General features: G+C 41.1%; 1 protein-coding gene across 6 annotated transcripts in view; it reads right to left on the bottom strand.

Annotated features, from left to right (window-relative positions):
- The window catches only part of TTBK1 (tau tubulin kinase 1), a 101,714-nt gene that overhangs the window by 30,818 nt on the left and 54,007 nt on the right, over positions 1 to 16,889 (bottom strand). For all 6 annotated transcript variants that reach the window (XM_090134895.1, XM_090134897.1, XM_031597414.2 and 3 more), the window contains 5 exons: positions 16,672 to 16,797; positions 8,776 to 8,930; positions 7,734 to 7,953; positions 4,859 to 5,034; positions 1,413 to 1,971 (listed from right to left, as the gene is read on the bottom strand). In XM_090134895.1, coding sequence (XP_089991021.1) covers positions 1,413 to 1,971; positions 4,859 to 5,034; positions 7,734 to 7,953; positions 8,776 to 8,930; positions 16,672 to 16,797 — 1,236 coding nt within the window. The remainder of the gene's footprint in view (positions 1 to 1,412; positions 1,972 to 4,858; positions 5,035 to 7,733; positions 7,954 to 8,775; positions 8,931 to 16,671; positions 16,798 to 16,889) is intronic.

Here is a 16,889-nt window from a genome sequence, read left to right as displayed (position 1 = left end):
CTCAGTCATTTCACACAGCACTTACTATCCTTGCTCCAGCCTTTTTTAGCTATGTAAAATATGCCAGTGAAGCGTTCCTGCTGGTTCTTACCAGCTGGTTTGTGCCACACTCATTGCATTATGAGCATCTTGCACTCATCAGTTTAATAAGGGTACAGAACAAATTCACACAGAAGCTCTTTCAACTTGCTGGTCCTGCCTATGCAATCTCCAGACATCTAGGTCATTCCAAATACTGGCTTTTTACAGCGAACACCTCCACCTTTTTTTTTTTTTTTTTTTTTTAAATTACTCTCTGGGATCCAGAGAAGAACAGGATCTGGGCAGGGCCGGTGCAGAAGGATCCAATCCTGTGAACACTTTCTTAGAGACCAAGGTCAAGAAGAAATGGAAAATGGAGCTACCATCTTCCAGAGGCAAACAAGACAGCAAAGGCACCTACCATGAGAGCGTATTTCTGCAACATGGTCTGAGACTCGCCTGTTGTTTCCTTCACTTATGGATATCATGCATGTGCATGATAAATCTTCACTAGCATACAAATTATTGGTTTGGTTTTTTTGTGGTTTTTTGTTTTTGGTTTTTTTTTTGCTATTAGCACTCTACAGCCTTCCTCTGAATGCCTGAGAAATGAAGACTAGATACGACACAAGTAATCTGAGCTAACAGTGTATCATGTTTCTCCAGGTTATCTAATAAAAGATATTACCTCTTACTAAAAACTGAACTTCTTCATGTCTTCAGAGGAACATAGGGAAAAAAAAAACAAAATAAACCAAATGAATGAGGCCCTCTACAACTGTTTGGAAAAAAACACAGTACCTAATGACCTTTCTGTGAGTTAAAAGCCTGATAACAACAATGCTGATCACTGAAGTAAGATTGAGGTGTATATGTGCTGGTTACTCTGAGATTTTATTAGGTATTCAAAAGAAAGTTTAATTTTAGGGAGTTACTTTATGCTATGCATTGCTGCAGGGCTACCCATGATGTATGATTACATTAGGCAGCATTATCTTGTAACGTATTGCTGCTGCTGCTGCTGCTGTTGAGAAACTGTGAGGAGATGTGCTAGTAACACCTCCACATAATTAAGCAGTTATTAACAAATCACTGAGGGATAATAATAAGAGGACTTATTAAAGATTCCCACAACCAGAAATGTGCTCACCTCTTGTATCTGTGCCAAAATTGCTAAAATATCTTGACAACAATGTGCCCTTAGAAGTGAACAACACTACCAGCTACAGGAGCACCTTGAAGGTGTTCACAACATTTGCAAGTATTGTCAGAAAGTTTCACAAGAGCATCCATGTCTGGGACCTCAGATTTCTCCAGCAAAGCTGAGGCTTCCCAAGACGATGATTTTGCTATGCTAGGCAATGAGATACAGACCAGAGTAAGGATCTTACCTGTCTCTGAGGACCAGTAGGTTCAGATTCTCGTCTCCTTTGTCGGATAGCTGGTGCTGAGTGTAGGGGGGAATGGGCTGGACTTCCTGTCTGCTGTTCATGTTTACTGTCAGATACTGTTTGAGAAGGTCCTTCATGTCTATGGGAACTGTCCTCCTCAGTCACAGGCTGCATACCCCGACTTCGCCCATCATGAGTCTTCGGCCTGACTGCGGCATCTGCCCCCAAGCGCCTTCTCTCCTCACCGTCTTCAATAGGTCTTAGCTCCTCAGGCTCCTCATCTGTGGTACCAGAGGTGCTTGGCTCAGCACCTGGATGGAAGTCCTTCAGCTCTGTCTCCTTATCAATGATAACCCACTCCTTGCTATCAAAGTCCTCCTCCTCCGCAAGCGGCACTGAGCGGAAAGCATTGCTGAGGGCTTCATGTTCCACTGAAGCAGACACATCCATCCGACCACTTGCCTGCCGGTCAGCCTGGCCGGTGTCAATGGACAGCATCTGGGCTGGCTGGGAGGAGCACACAAGCCGCGATGGAGAGCCAGGCAAATCCATTCGTGATCTAAAGACAGAACATGAAGCCATTAAAAATACATCATGCTTGTGGTTAAAGGTAGAGAGCATACGAGCTGAGAAAAAAACTCTATAGCTCTCACTACTTTCTTAGTGTACTTTAGAAAGATGGGCTTGGGCAAAAACATTTATTTAGAACTACAGTAGCAGAGGGACACTCCTCCTAAAGTAATTCTGTATGATAGCCACCAATTTCATCAACTCTCTTCCTTACAGCTGACAAGATTCCAACCAGTATTCCTCCACAGCACCAAAATACTCCTTTCCCATTAGGAATTCCTACTGGGTTGTGGAAAAAAAAAAAACCACTTAAATCTACTGTCTGACTTAATGTCATTGCTGGGCTCCTATATCCCTTCAGTTGCACTGTGCTCTCTAAGATGGCCACTGAGGTCTCTGTGGTGGCTATGTGAGCTCTTTGAAGACATCAGGAAAATCTCACTGAAATATTACAAGGCGTAGGTGACCTCAAAATAATTTGGAGGAGCAGGAAGAAAACATGTCACATATGCATTGACAAAGGGCAGTATAATGTTCAGTGACTCACAATCTAAATAGCATCAACTTATGCAGCCATGCAGAAATACCTTTCAAACAAACCCTGCAAGCTCCCTGTGCCCCAACAGCCTTGGCATCATCTCAGCTGGAAAAGCCAGAAGCACTTCTGTCTTTCTGTTCCACAGTGTTATGGTCCATGCTTCTCATTTGGCCTACACCTGCTGCTTCCTTTGCCTCCCTATTCAGTTCTGACTACTGCAGAGGTTGGCAGCTTGTTGCACAGACAATTTCTGATGCCCAGAAAAAGACACTTGCAGTGTTTTTTTACAAAGTGATTTCAGCAAGGACCATACAGAAGCCTTGTGTGCTCTTCTGGGGAAAAATCTTCAAGGGAAAACACAAAGGTGACTGACCACAGGGTGAAGGTTACTAAGCAGAGCTCGGTGTCTTGGCACAGTGGAAGGTCAGAGATGAGACAGAAGTACAAGTCAAAATGAGCAATTTTTGATGAAGAAAGAGGAATCGGGGAAGGTGGTGAATCAAGGGCTGATATAGAGAGTGAAGTATGTGAAAACAAAGATCTCAGCATTAACCACCTGATGGACCTGAAAGAAGGGTGCTTTTGTTAAATACTTAAAAACAAAGTATATTACTGTGAACAGGGAAGACTTAGACAAGGTAAGACTGAACAGTAGCCCTCTCACACTGCATGTGTGTCAAAAATTGCATAGTAATGAACTCATTAAAAAAAAGAAAAAAAAAAAAGAAGCTGATGGGATTTAATCAATGTCCTTTCCCCAGCAGAGGAGAGACTCCTGGAGTGAAAGAATTTACTCAGGAATCCAGAGGAAGTACTGTGAGTCATGTCTCTCCTGTGAAAAGGAGAGAGAAGAATAAATAGAAGACCATGTGGCAGAGAGGGGCAATACTTGTACCATGATGAGGGAGGCTACTTGGAAGATGACAAAAAGATTTTTGTTTTAAAAATATGGGCTGAGGAAAGAGGACAGCAGAAAGGGATGCCTCCTGGGTATTACACATTTCCTACATTAAGACAGCATGATGCTGAAAAGATAGGGAAGAACAGGAGAAATAGAGGAAGGAGTTAAAACTTTCAGTGAATGTACAAGAGTAGTGCTGCTCACTACTATAAATGTTTTTTTTCCCTTCTTATTTTAAATAGGACAAGAAAAGAAAGAAGTTAACCAGAACCAAGATTTGCTTTTCAATCTCAAAATCATTAATAGTAACACACACAGTCATTTCTAAAATACAGACAAGTATTACAGTTTCCTCCATCCATGCAGAATAAACCAGTACCTAACAAACCGGAGGTAATACTAGGGGCTCATCCTCTCTATAGTTCTTTTAGGTCCTTCCTCATTTCCAGCTTGTGCCTCCTATGACTCTCCTTTCTAGCTGAACTCTGCTAGATTTTCTCTGAAAGAGAAGAAGGCTTGTCTCTTCCCTACCAGTTTTACAGGGGTCATTTTGTCAGTAAGATCTGTAACCACAGTCCATGTCCTGACTTTCAATTGTAAGAGGAAGAGGGAGTAAGGAAGAGTATGAAGAGGGTTATCAGCATCAGAGGTCTGTATCTCATAACTTGTATTTCTCAGCACACAATACTTTAAACTGCTTATTTTAATTATTTTTATTATTCTGTGCTTCTTGGACATTTCTTTACTGTGGATCTGAGATAAGTACTCCTACAAGCCTCAAAATCAGGCTCTGTATTCTGGATGCAATGCATACTTTGCAAAAGCAAACAAATGCAACATTATATGTTGAAAATGATGAGGATGATGACTATTATTATTGAAAAATGATCCTCACAGAATCATTTGAGTTGGAAGGGATCCTTGAAGGCCACCTAGTCCAGCTCCCCTGCAATGAACAGGGACACTTCCGTCTCCATCAAGTGCTCAGAGCCCCATCCAGCCTGACCTCGGATGGGGCTTCCAGCACAACTCTAGGCAAATGAAATAATGAAACTCACCAGATGAGAATCCCTCAGCTAGCTCTTAAAATACATGTATCTCTGTATGTATCCTAACTAGATCCATTCTTCCCTCCCACCTAAGGTCAGCAAAAAGCTTTAGGACTATTAACTTCCTCTCTGATCTAATACTTTGCTTTTTCTCCAACAAATGTCCCACTCTTTACCTGTGGAATTATTCCCATCCAGGAACCCCTCCCACTAACAGGCCTCATTAACAGACAAGACATCCCATCACAAAGGTCGCAAAGCCCACAGGCACTGACTCCTCCACCTAGAAAGGACCTTTCAGTGCCCATTTATCTAACGATCAGGTTGGCCTCAACGGTCAATCGAGGCACTGCTACAAGTAGCAGGAGGTTACAGAGGGTAAGCAAACCTTCTTTCATGTAGATCTGCTTTGCCATCAGCTGTAGAGAGGCGTTCTGACTCAGGGCTGTTCACACGGCGATATCGCAGGGAGCGCGCTTGTGCGGTAGGGGACTCTGGAGGCACTCGGACAGGGGAGCTGGGACAGACCCCATTTCTCTGATCTTCTTCCACCATGCACTGAGTCTGCAGGGAATAAACACGGAGAACGTTGAAAACCAATCACAGACTTGGATTTCCCATCCTTCACTGTTGCTCTGTGCATTCTTCCTGGACACAGTTTCAGCTACAGAAACAACCTATGAAGTAACACAAGGCCCACACGCCCTGGCAATTATCCAGTATTAAAACAAGGAATGGATTTTAAATTCAAATATGTAAACTCTTCTACAAAATGGGTTTTGTCTTTCACTTACTCTGGAATTATCATGGACTAAACTACCGCAAACACAAATTCTGTTAATCTATGGTGTCCAAGAGCCAAAGCAAACGTGTGTGAAAACTACATTTTTAATTACATTCATGCATTATATTGGATGCATATACTTCTACTTCGGATGGACATGATATGACTAAGTCAATTTCAAGCATGGTGACAAACATCTTTGGGAAGGGAACAAAATACTGATGTTGTACTTGTGGGAAAACAAGCAACTTGGCAAGATCCAAGAGCAGAGAACTGGGAGAAAGTGCAAGAGAGAAAGAAAAAAACTTCTGGAAAAATAACAGCAACAACAAAGAATGAGAACTTTGATCCAAAAGTGCAAGAAGAACCTTTCTCTGTGACAGTGAGCTGGGAAACTACCCTTAGCAGAGAAATGAGACAGAACAAGATTTGAACCATGTGAACAGAGAAAAATGATTCTCCTTAGTATGTCCTGGGAAAGTACTGGGAAGAACAAAAGACAGCAAGATTTATTCATTGCCTAAAAACAAAGAGCCGGACAGGGGCAGTGAGAGCTAATTCTAGTTCAACAAAACTGGAAAACAAAGTGTTGAAGCTGGGAATAGAAAGGTGTTTTACCAACCAGCTGCCTATGTCATTCTGAAAGACACACAGTATGCCTGAGATTGCAAGGAGAGGTGGAGCTTCATCCCTGCAGATCAAATCTGCAGCCTCTTCTATTTCTCCTTGTGGTGGTTGTGACTTCAATGAAAACTGACTCCTTATCAGAGCAATCAAAGCAAAGAGAACAGCCCTAGCAGAGAAAAAGGACAGGCAAGAGTCAGACTAAAGATAACCCTTGCTGACAGAAAGGCCAGACTTCTGCTTTGGAAAGCATAATGTCCTGGGCTCTGTTTTATTGACTGCTGCGTATCCACTGAGCTTGTCAGAACTGAAGCACTCATTGCCACGCTGACTCCTCTGCACTGCTATGCCAGTAAACTGATAAGAAATAGCACAGTCCTTAGCAGGAGAATCACCTGGTCATGCTGTGGATCTTGTAAAAAACTCTCCTGCCTCTAGTTGCTGTTATGACAGCCTTGTGAATGATAGCACTGAGTACTTAGGCACAACATACAACTAGCATGAGGAAAGGACAGTTAGGACTCCCCTGCACACATCTTGGTCTGACTGAAGAGCAGCAAGGCACCTGGTGGCTCTAAGGAACAAAAGAACAGACAGGGATTACCAGATTTCTGTGAAATAATTTGTTTGTTTGTTTGTTTCTGTAACTTGTGGAAAAAGAAGGGCCTCGTTCTATCAAGCTTTTCTTATTCCATATGCCTTCAGATGAGAAAATCTGCAAATACACACACAATTTACCAGAGACAGATGAAGAAATGATTTGAACTTAATTTATAATTCTCAGTATTGAAGAACTGTTCAGGTAATGTTTCATACCAATAACATATTGACCCAAATTGGACACACTGGAGAACATTAAGTAAGTTAGGTGAGAGGTTTCTGGTCTTAAAATAATCTTTCCTAATAAGATTCAGGATAGCATAGATATCCATGGGAAGGGCTGAAGAAAGGACTAACTTTGTGTCTGTGTATAGACTGGAGTAAACTCTGGTCAGACCCAGCAAGGTGGTAGCTTTACCATATAATTAATGATAGTCTGCCAATATTTGTCTGCTAACTGACAGTTTGCCTGCCAATGCAGGTTTCTCTGGTAACAGATTTTGTTTGTATTTGGTGTCATGCCATGTGATATTCTGATTTTGAAATAAGAACTGAGATCATCACAACAAATGCTAGTTTACTTACAATATATAAATTGATCTAATATATAAATGAACTGGTAAACACACAAATAACACTTACAATGAATTCATCATCCAATCACTTCTACAAGAATGAATTGAAAAAATAGCGTACGGATTATAAGGAAAACCAACTGCAGTGTACATATAATGTAGGCTACAAAGCCTAATACGACCTTGGAATGCAAAAATACAAAAATATTAAGTAATGAGTTTGCTTTCTCTTAACAAGCATGAACCCATATGCCATTCACAGACTGTGCTACCCCTTAGAAAGGACAGTTAAACAACTGGAAGACAAATTCAACCAGTGATGAATTAAAGATCTAGGACAATAAGGCAAAATTGGGATTTCTGATACCGTATCAGCTACTCAAGGACTAGAACACCACTGCTTGAAGAACCAAGATGCTACATCACAATGTAGTGGTTACATGAATGATTCACTCTAGCATTATTGGGTTCACAGCATATTTTGCATAAAGATCCAAATTAATCCCAACGGCATCCACTCTGAAAAAACTGTTGTTCCCCATTTCCACATAGAAATTCCTGGTACTGTTTGTTCTGTACTATGTAAGATGTTACAGCAGTGGATCCAGGCTGCTTATAGCAGTCTGCAAATTCACTGCCCTGAGATCAGAAGCCACAAGAAATAAACATATGCTCTTTACTTTGCTGATGCTGATCCTGAGTTTGTTGCGATTCACATCTGTCTCTTCCCAAACTTCAGCCTCATTGAAAGCAGTGTTTGGTGTCTGGCCAAGACCTTCTGCTGGCCGGCCCGACAGGATGGGAGGAGCATTCTCTTGATCACTCAGATGTTCACCCTGTAGGACATCCTCAGTGTTCTCACGAAGCAAATCTCCTGGTACTGGAGTGACATTAACCACCCTACAGAAAAAACAAGAAAAATAATAGTAATTAAAGAATGTGTCCTATCACACTGCTTCACAGAAATTCCTTAGCAGTTTTTAATGTATTTCTGATTGAAAAAAACAACCCACCCAGATATTACGATATGAAACAGATCAGAACATTCCACCTAGTATACAGTCACAAAGATGGAATGGATGTGTGAAAGCATTTAGGGACAATCAATTCTCAGGCTGCAAACTTCTTCAGAAGTTCAGGAGTGCACATTACACAGCACTTAGCTTAAAAACCACCCATCTTTCCATGAGACAATGAGACTTGAGAGGCTTTATAGTTTCTATCCCCAGTAATATTATTATGGATTCTTACTCCTTCAAAAGCACCAGAACAGACCACAGCTCACCATCTGGACTGACTTCCAATTCTGAGCAACAAGTTTCATGTACTGCTGCACCAGCAAATGAAAAACCTTGTGAGGGTTGGGGAACCACGAAATAGGTGCAGGCAGCATGCACTCTGATGAGCTCAGCTCTACACCAGAAACCCATTCCATGCAGGGCAACTGCCTTTCTGTAAGCACTTTTAGAGAAGCTCCAGCTGCGTGTCTGTCATACAATATGGCATACTGGTTCCATTAATCCCAGCCAAAGGCATTCCTTAATGTAACTTAAACCAACAGACTCATCCAAAGTAGAAAATGTGCTTTCAACTAATATGCCTGAAGTCAAATCATGCCACATAGTTCCTACCTTCCAGGATCACAACAGCCTTTGAATCTTTCAGTAATGAACTTGTCAGTGAGCACGCCCATGGTCTGATTGGCATGACTGCAGTACTCACCCAAACATGGCTGCTGTTTGCCTGGTGTTTTGCTGTGGTGGAGTAGAAGTGCTAGTGGACAACAAGATATCCGTACCAGCCTTTTCCCAGTCAAAAGCTTCATTTTCAGTGATGCCTCTTTCTTTCATACTGTTCTCAAACACGGACATGATTAGCTGGAATAAATTTACAAAAACAATTTATTCTAAGAATAAGTTGGCTGAGAGAAGTTTTCATACAAAAAAAGATAATGAACTATGATGATGAGGATCAAGTGCATCTTGAGTCTCCATCTTGCCTGTAGAAGGTACCAAGAAATGAAAAGCAAATGTCACAAAATCACACTAGCTGTTTCCTAGGCTGTTTTTGGCTTGGTAACTGAAATTTCTCTAAATCTACCACGGTGACACATGTAATTTTGACACTGATCTGGCTAAACCTTGTAGTTGGTTGGTTACTCTAAATATAAAGCCTTAATTTCAGCTCGGTGTTCCTGTAGACTAGACATAGGAAAAATGGTACTTATGATACACAGAGTTCAAGGCTCACCAGAAGACATTGGACACAACAGCAAAGCTCCAGTTCCAGAATGCAGACTTGCTGCAATGTCTGGCTTAAATACAGCTTAGGCAGGAGCTCAGTGATATGCTTATGCACAGTGGCGACAGCCACACTGGACTGCAGAAAACAAACAAACTGTGCAAGTGACTAAATTATTTTCTTTAAAAGACTGCAGGTAGAAATGCACACGCTCGCATGGTTTATGCTTGTTCACTTCTGAGAACCAATTTCTTCAGGGGAAAAATGAAGCTACAGGCAAAGTGTTCTGTGCAGCAATGCATTACCCAGGGAAATGTGATGTCAATGCTAGGACATGAATAAACATTACCACAGATTAAATACCTACTTCTTCACATTTCAATTCCAGTTGTTTTTAGCAGCATGATCAGAAAACATTCTGCATGAAGGCAATGAGAATTTGCCATTTCCTACTACCTTTGGCTCACTGCAAAAAAAAAAAAATCCTATCTGCTTTCAGTTAAGTCATCTTTTTCCTTTGTGGCCCAGAAGCAAACGATCACTGTAGCTCTACTCCTGCATTTTGAGAAAGAGAATTCTCAGAGCTGTCAGACCAAGGGACAGGTAGCACCTCTCTTAGAGAGAAGAGACAGACTGGATGTGACATGGCAGATGTAGCAACTCCTTTGCTCAGAAAGGGATTTTAATGTTGTGACAGTTAAATATGATAGGATTGCATTTCTGTTAGGCTCATCTCATGATACTTTCTTTCACCTTTGATAGAAACAGGACTTGTGCTGCTACTGTTGATGTGGAACTTGCTCAAAACTGAATGTAAGCAAACAAAGAGTCATTCTTGCTATTTAGTAAATGCATTTCTGGTTTTTAGTAACCTTGGACATCTCGTGAATCTGCCCCATTACTTACTGAATACATAAGCTTCTGAACTATACATATCTTATGGCAAAGAATTCACCAATTACGTGAACTATTTGTTTTGCTCATTTAAATTTGCCATCTGCTAACTTCATATGGCAGTTTCTCATTTTCATGTTAGAAAAAGCAGAAAACAATTTTTTGCAGTTCTACTTTTGATTTTAAAGATGTCATGTACATGTCAGTCCTCTCATCTGCAGAATGTGCTGTCCTAGTCTACTTAATCTTTCTGTATCTAGAAGTCAATATATCTGTAGCTTCCTTGTTACCCCCTCCTTCCCTACACTTTCCCTGATTTAAATTATCCTTGTTATGATTCAGGTATGGAAGTATAAACAGTATTTAAGAAATATGCATCATACAGATTCACATGTTTATCTTCTAATAGTACTTGGAATTATCTTTATGGTTTTGTTTGCTTTCTGAGTGTTAACTGAGCACTGAATACAAGCTCCCCCAGAACAATCTATTCTAATGCCAAGACAAAGCTCGTCAGAGTTTAAATTAACATTCCTTTTCTACATACACAACATGAGACATTTACCTACATTGAATTTCATCTGCTATTTTCTTACCCATTCATTTCCATTAAGTCAACACGTTTTCTTTGTTATATAGCACAACTGGTATGCATAAGTGACACTCATCACTTTGGTATTTACTCTCTTTTCCAAACGATTTTCTGACCATTTGAAAGAACCTGGTTCAAACCCAGGGTTCTGTTAATTACACCAGTACCCTCCTTTAAATTGCTTTTCACTTCTCACTTGTTAACTATCTGTTTATTCACCTGAGAAGCTTCCCTGCTATTCCCAGTGAGCTTAGTTTGACTAGGAACCTAGCAAAGTCTCCTGATGTCTTTTAGAAATTACTATTAAAACATGATTTACAGAGCCCACAGGCTCAAAAACTCCTTCCAAGATCTCTACAAATTAGCAGACAAACTGCCCTTATAAAAGCCATACTAACTAGAATTAGATTACTCTCACTCATCTGTCCTTTAACCATGGGGTCTTTACTACATTCCTGACTATATGTGATGTACACGTCAGTGCCAGGGACAGGCATTTTTTGAAGCCACTACAGAACTGGTACCACTTTTCTCACCTTCCACTGCTTTCATACTGAAGGAGTCTGAAGTAAGAAATCACATGCTAAAAGCAGGAGTGAATTCTTATCATTTCCTCACACCTTCAAGGCCCCAGCTGAGCCAGAACAATTTTTGTTACTTTCTGCTATAGTCTCTTCTGCTAAAAGTTGCAAATGACTTTGCAGGCTATTTTACAGGGATTTTACAGGCATCTACTGCACTCCCAATAGTTTTGTTGATGGTTTTTTTTTCCAGTACTGGGTTTCCTTAGCTGTCATTGTTCTAAAGCTATTCCATGGTCGTGCTGATCGCTCTCAGCCTTCTCTAATTCTATTCCTGAAGAAAGTTCAAAGCTTTATAAGTAGGAAAGTGGAGGGCACAGCACAGTTTCAACACCAACCTCAAAAGAGGCAATTCTCTCACTATTTAGGATTGGTTTGGCTTCACCTTAAATACTGTGTGCAGTTCTGGACTCCACAATATGAAAAGGATGTTAAGGTCCTTGAAAGAGCTCAGAGAAGGGCAAGAAAACTGCTAACAGCATGGGAAGGCATACCCTATGAGGAGAGGTTGAGGACATTTGGGTTGCTCAGTCTAGGGAAGAGGAGGTGAAGAGGTGACCTCACTGCTCCCTGCAGCTCCCTGAGGAGGGGAAGCAGAGGGAGATGCCAGGCTCTGCTCCTGGGAACTGATGACAGAACAGGAACAGCACAGAGCTGCACCAGGACAAGGTCAGACTGGGCAATAGGAAACATTTCTGTACCATAAGAGTGGTCAGACACCGTATCTCAATGGTTGATGCCCCAGTCAGTGTTCAAGAGGCTTATGGATAATGCTCTTACTAGTACGTTAACTTTTGGATAGCTGTGAAGCTATCCAAAGCAATTGGACTTTATGATCTGTGTAGGTCCTTTCCATTGGAACCATTTGTTTCTAACCACTGCTTTCAGAAGTCATGCAAAAAGTTACTATATCTTGGGTTCTTCTGCCTGTGTGCAAGATGCCACCAGGCATCAGAGTAGCTTCCACAGTCACCGCAAGTCTCCCACACTGAGTTTCTTTCTGCTAACTGGAATGAAGATGACAACTGATCCCTCGGTTATGTTAGACTTCAGATAAGGGGCACAGTAGGAGCCTCAAGCAGGAGATACTACATATACAGAAGATTGAAATTCAACAGATTTGATTCGCAAGGGATTTCAGATAGTCCAATCCCTATTCAAAGCATTGCTAACCTTGAAGTAAAATCCAGTTTCAAAGTCAGATCAGAGAGAAGTCAACAAAGAAAGTTGCTTTTCCTGACTACCTCCACCTTTGTTATCAAACTTTCACCCCATCCTGGATGTTCTTATTGAGGCAACTGCATATTTAATTATACCTTTCTCCAATGTTTAGAGAAATGATTCCCTTTTGAACGGATGTATATATCTCAGCCTGCAATCTGTATTTATCATACAGTCACAACAGACTGAATATAATGGAAGGATAGAAGAAGAGAGCAGCAGTCTCCATCTGAGACTGGTCCTCTCCATGACCAAGGAAGTTGTTTCCTACCTGAGGGCTTCTGTAGGTGCTATCCTTAGAGGCAGAATCCATTTTCTCAGTTGGATCTAGCACTCTGCCAGGCTGTATGAGAAACATAGAAAGTGGGAGAGGGCTCTCTGATGCTCTTTGCATATCTCAGATGATCGAGCTCTCTATCCTGAGGCTCCATTTCCAGCCAGGCCCAGCTAAAGGAGGGCAGAACTTCCGCAGAAAAACTCAGATGACAACGTTTCCCTTCAAGGTGAGAAAGATTCCCTGGCTACGTGCTAAAATAGGAAGCGGTAAGAATTGTAGTAGTGCTGGGTGCATAAAAAGAGAATTTTGATCTTTGTGTGGGAGCAGTTGCCTAAGTGCATGGTCCGGAGGTGCAGACAGCACTCAGAGCTTGTAGGGGAAAGACAGAAGTGTGATTAAGGCAAAGGGAGACAAACGTTGGCTAACACATAGAAAAAAAAAAATCACATAGGGACAAAGGTACAGGGAGAAAAAAGAACTGGAAGAATTCACATAAACAAAAAGCCACAAGTTAGGTTAAGGGGTAGTTGGAGGAAGAGAAGTACAGCTGTGAGGTAAGTAGTATAAGTTTCTCTCTTTTTTTTTTTTTTTCCCAATAAAAACCCAACAATATGGAGAAGGGATGGTATGGGGGCAAAAAAGGCAAGAATCACTGACATGAAGTAACCACATAGCCTTCTACCCCTAAAACATCATTCCTGTGATGATAATAAAAATCAATCAAATATAGCAGATGCAGTTGCTTTTTCTTTCATGTGTGCTGCAGGATGGTGGTAAGGGCTACAGGTGTATTTTACCACCCTCCTCTTCCTGTTGGCATTTGCCTACAATTCCAGATGCTGAGAGCAGCTAAGCTGAAGACTGTAGATTTCATGGAATGGACAACTGAGAGCAAGGAGCACACAGCAGCAGTCAAGCACAATGCATCTCTCTTCAGTTACAGAGGATCAAGAAAAGAGGGACTGACCCAATATAGCTCTTCTTACATCCATGTTTGGCTTGGCCTCTTAATAAAGCCAAAAACATCCTATGATATGCAGCATTCTGTAAAGCCAGAAGACATACATCAGGAGAAGGCAGAGAGACAATACATCAACTTTCAGATAGTAAAGGAGAAGGGAGCAGACAGAATGATCTGGTAATTTGAGGCTCATACGCAGAGTTTATGCATCATTCCCCACTTCAAAATGATGGAGGTGAGAGGAAGGATGCCACCAGAACTTCATGCTACTGCAAAAGCTTTACTTGGTACAGAAGATGGGAGACATCAAAACTGCATTGACACTGGATCAAACAGACAGAACGTAAGAAAGGCTTAGGAATGGAAAAAAACATCATAACTCAGTTTATCACTGTGTGGGCTACGTACATCTTGAACATGCAATGCTGGCAATTTCCCACCTCAAAAATGTACAGTTAGAAAAGGTTTGGAGAAGGATCAAAGGTGTGGAAAGGTTTCTTTCTGTGCAACTAAACAGTTTTGAATTGTAAAGCTACATGGAGGTCTACAAGACCTGGGAGAGGAGGTAGGGATCCAGTGCTCACAGTTCTGTCCCTGATGTAAAGTCTCTTAAAAAGGGCACTTGCAACTAGCAGGTGGCAAGTTTAGAATAAGCAGAAGGAAGTAGCCTTTCATGCAATAAGCACTTAAACCATGGATCCTTTCTGTCACACGACATGGTGGATGCTAAAGGGTTACATAAGTTCAGGATGAGACAGGACGGGTTGATGAAACACGGATTCACTGAGGATTACAAGAAACAGACATACGTGGATGGGGTGACTCTTAAGCCTCAAAGGTCCCTGATTTTCAAGCTTGGAGAACTTTCTGGAAAAAATGTCACTGAATGTTCATTCTTTTATTATCTTCCAACACCCAGTACTGTTGGAGACATGCTACAAGGCCAGAAAAACATCTCCAATCAAAGCAGTTGGACTTTCACAGAAACTTCTCTCAGAGACTAACTTGGAGACTGACCAGAACTGACCAGCTACAAAACCAAATCTGTCCAGCTATTGGACAGCCTTCAGAATCCTAATCCTTACCTGGTGATTAGTATGTATATCTTAAATTGAAATATATTCAAAAGTTAAGGAGAGAAACAGCAACTTTAAATTATATTCATATACATTTTATTCAGTTTCCTTATTTCTGATCATTCCACATTGTAAATAAACCAAGACTTTATATCTGAATAGACATCTTTGCCTCAGTTCCTTAATTTCTTTGAGAGCCTGCTATTGATATCAAACTCAGATGCCTTCTGATATGCTTTTAAATTTTTCTCAGTAATAAAACCAGATAAAAGAATGTAAAGGACATCTCTGAAGCTGAGATGTTTGGAGAATTTGCTGGCTGGATTATGCTTCAGTCAAGCTAGAAGAATCACTGTTCAGTGCTGAGCCGCAGGTGCCAGATTTTTGTGGAGAGTTCTTTTTGTAGGCTTCCTCCCAGAGCTGCACCTGCAAGAAGCTGAGGGCAAAGAGGCAATTCACAGCTTCAAGACAAATCCCCAACTGAGAAAAAGCTGTTCATGATTTGGAGTGCACTAAAATTGTCTGGAAAAATCCCCTTTCACTTCCATCTCAAGGATGGCTTTTCAATACAGTGCAATTATTTTATACTGGAATAGAATGATAGGAGGATATAGATTCAAAAGGAGCTTTGAAGATCACTAATCCAGCCATCTGCTCAAACCAGGGCTAATTACAAAGTCAGATCTAGTGCCTCAGGGTCTTGGTTCAGTTGACTTTTGGAAATCTCTAAAAATGGAGATTGTCTAGGTATCTGATCCATAACAACTCTCATTCTGATTTTTCCCCTGAACTAACCCCAACACCCAGCAAGTGTAACTTGCACTTGCTGCCTCTCACTGTACACCTCTGAGAAAAGTCTGCCTCTCTGCCTCTCTTCTCCCTGCAGCCCTTGACAATAGTGGAAAATAACAATTACATCTCCTCTTGGCCTTCCTAAAGATCTAAAGAAATCCAGCTTCCTCAGCCTCTTCTCAGTCCACCATTACTGCTTTCCAGCTCCCCACTCGGTTGTGAATGTTACACTTCCACTGTACTATCCAGAAGGTGTCTGTTTTTTATTCCCAAATAAACCTAAAAGAAAAGAGTTGTGGTTGCTATGCTGAACAAGTACATAGCTAACATACAAAAGCACATCTTCCCACTCATCTCAGGCACTGTCAACAGGAGCAGTCACTCACATAAGACCGCATAGGTTTGCAAATAAAATATTGTTTTCATCGCTTTGGCTTTAATCTGGAAAGCAAAGCATTGTGACAAAAAAGGGAAACAGAGTCAAGCTGCTTCAGTTACATTGTGTTAGTTAACTACTGTAATTGATCACGTACAAGCTAATTGCAAAGACTGGACGGGAGAAAAAATGTTAAGATGAATATTGAAGAAAGATCCTTAGAGTTAAGGCCCACATGGATCTGCAAGAAATTAGAAAGGTTGGTGTGAACCATTCAGCTGGTGGCACAGACTCTTTGCAGAGTTTGGCAAGCTGCACTAAAATTCTGCCATCTCACAACCTTTGTGTTTTAATGCAAACTGCTGCTTTGGGAAAAGCTTTCTGTTCTGGAGTAAAAGAATTATTTTGGGCCGAGCGGGCAAGAAGGAGAAGAAACTTTTGAGATGCTGAAGAATGGTACAGAATGTAAGAATCCTTTCTCCTGTTCTAGGAAAGGCCTAGACAGTCAGTTCATCAGTCAGATATAAACATGTGTGGAAAAATTAGAAAAAGCAAATACCAATCCATTGTGTCATGCATTAGTGTGGTAATAAAGACAGGCTCCTACCTGATAGTCTGGCTTGGTGAAGTAGTCTAAGCTTGCAATATGATCCAGAAAAAGGTGGAACTCTGAAGGCATGTGTTTTAACAGCATTCGATGTTCATACTTTTCTTTTATCATGCCAACTTGCTCCTGGAAAACATAAAATACCTCAGAGCCAAGAATCATTGCATCACATTCATACTTCCCCTGTCTTACAATTCCTGAAACACTATCCAGTCTTG

This window comes from Phasianus colchicus, chromosome 2 (assembly GCF_987193195.1).
Source record: "Phasianus colchicus chromosome 2, bPhaCol1.hap1.1, whole genome shotgun sequence".
Classification (NCBI taxonomy): Eukaryota; Metazoa; Chordata; class Aves; order Galliformes; family Phasianidae; genus Phasianus; species Phasianus colchicus.
Note: the sequence above shows the minus strand (reverse complement) of the source record. Positions and strands in the feature narration are given on the sequence as shown.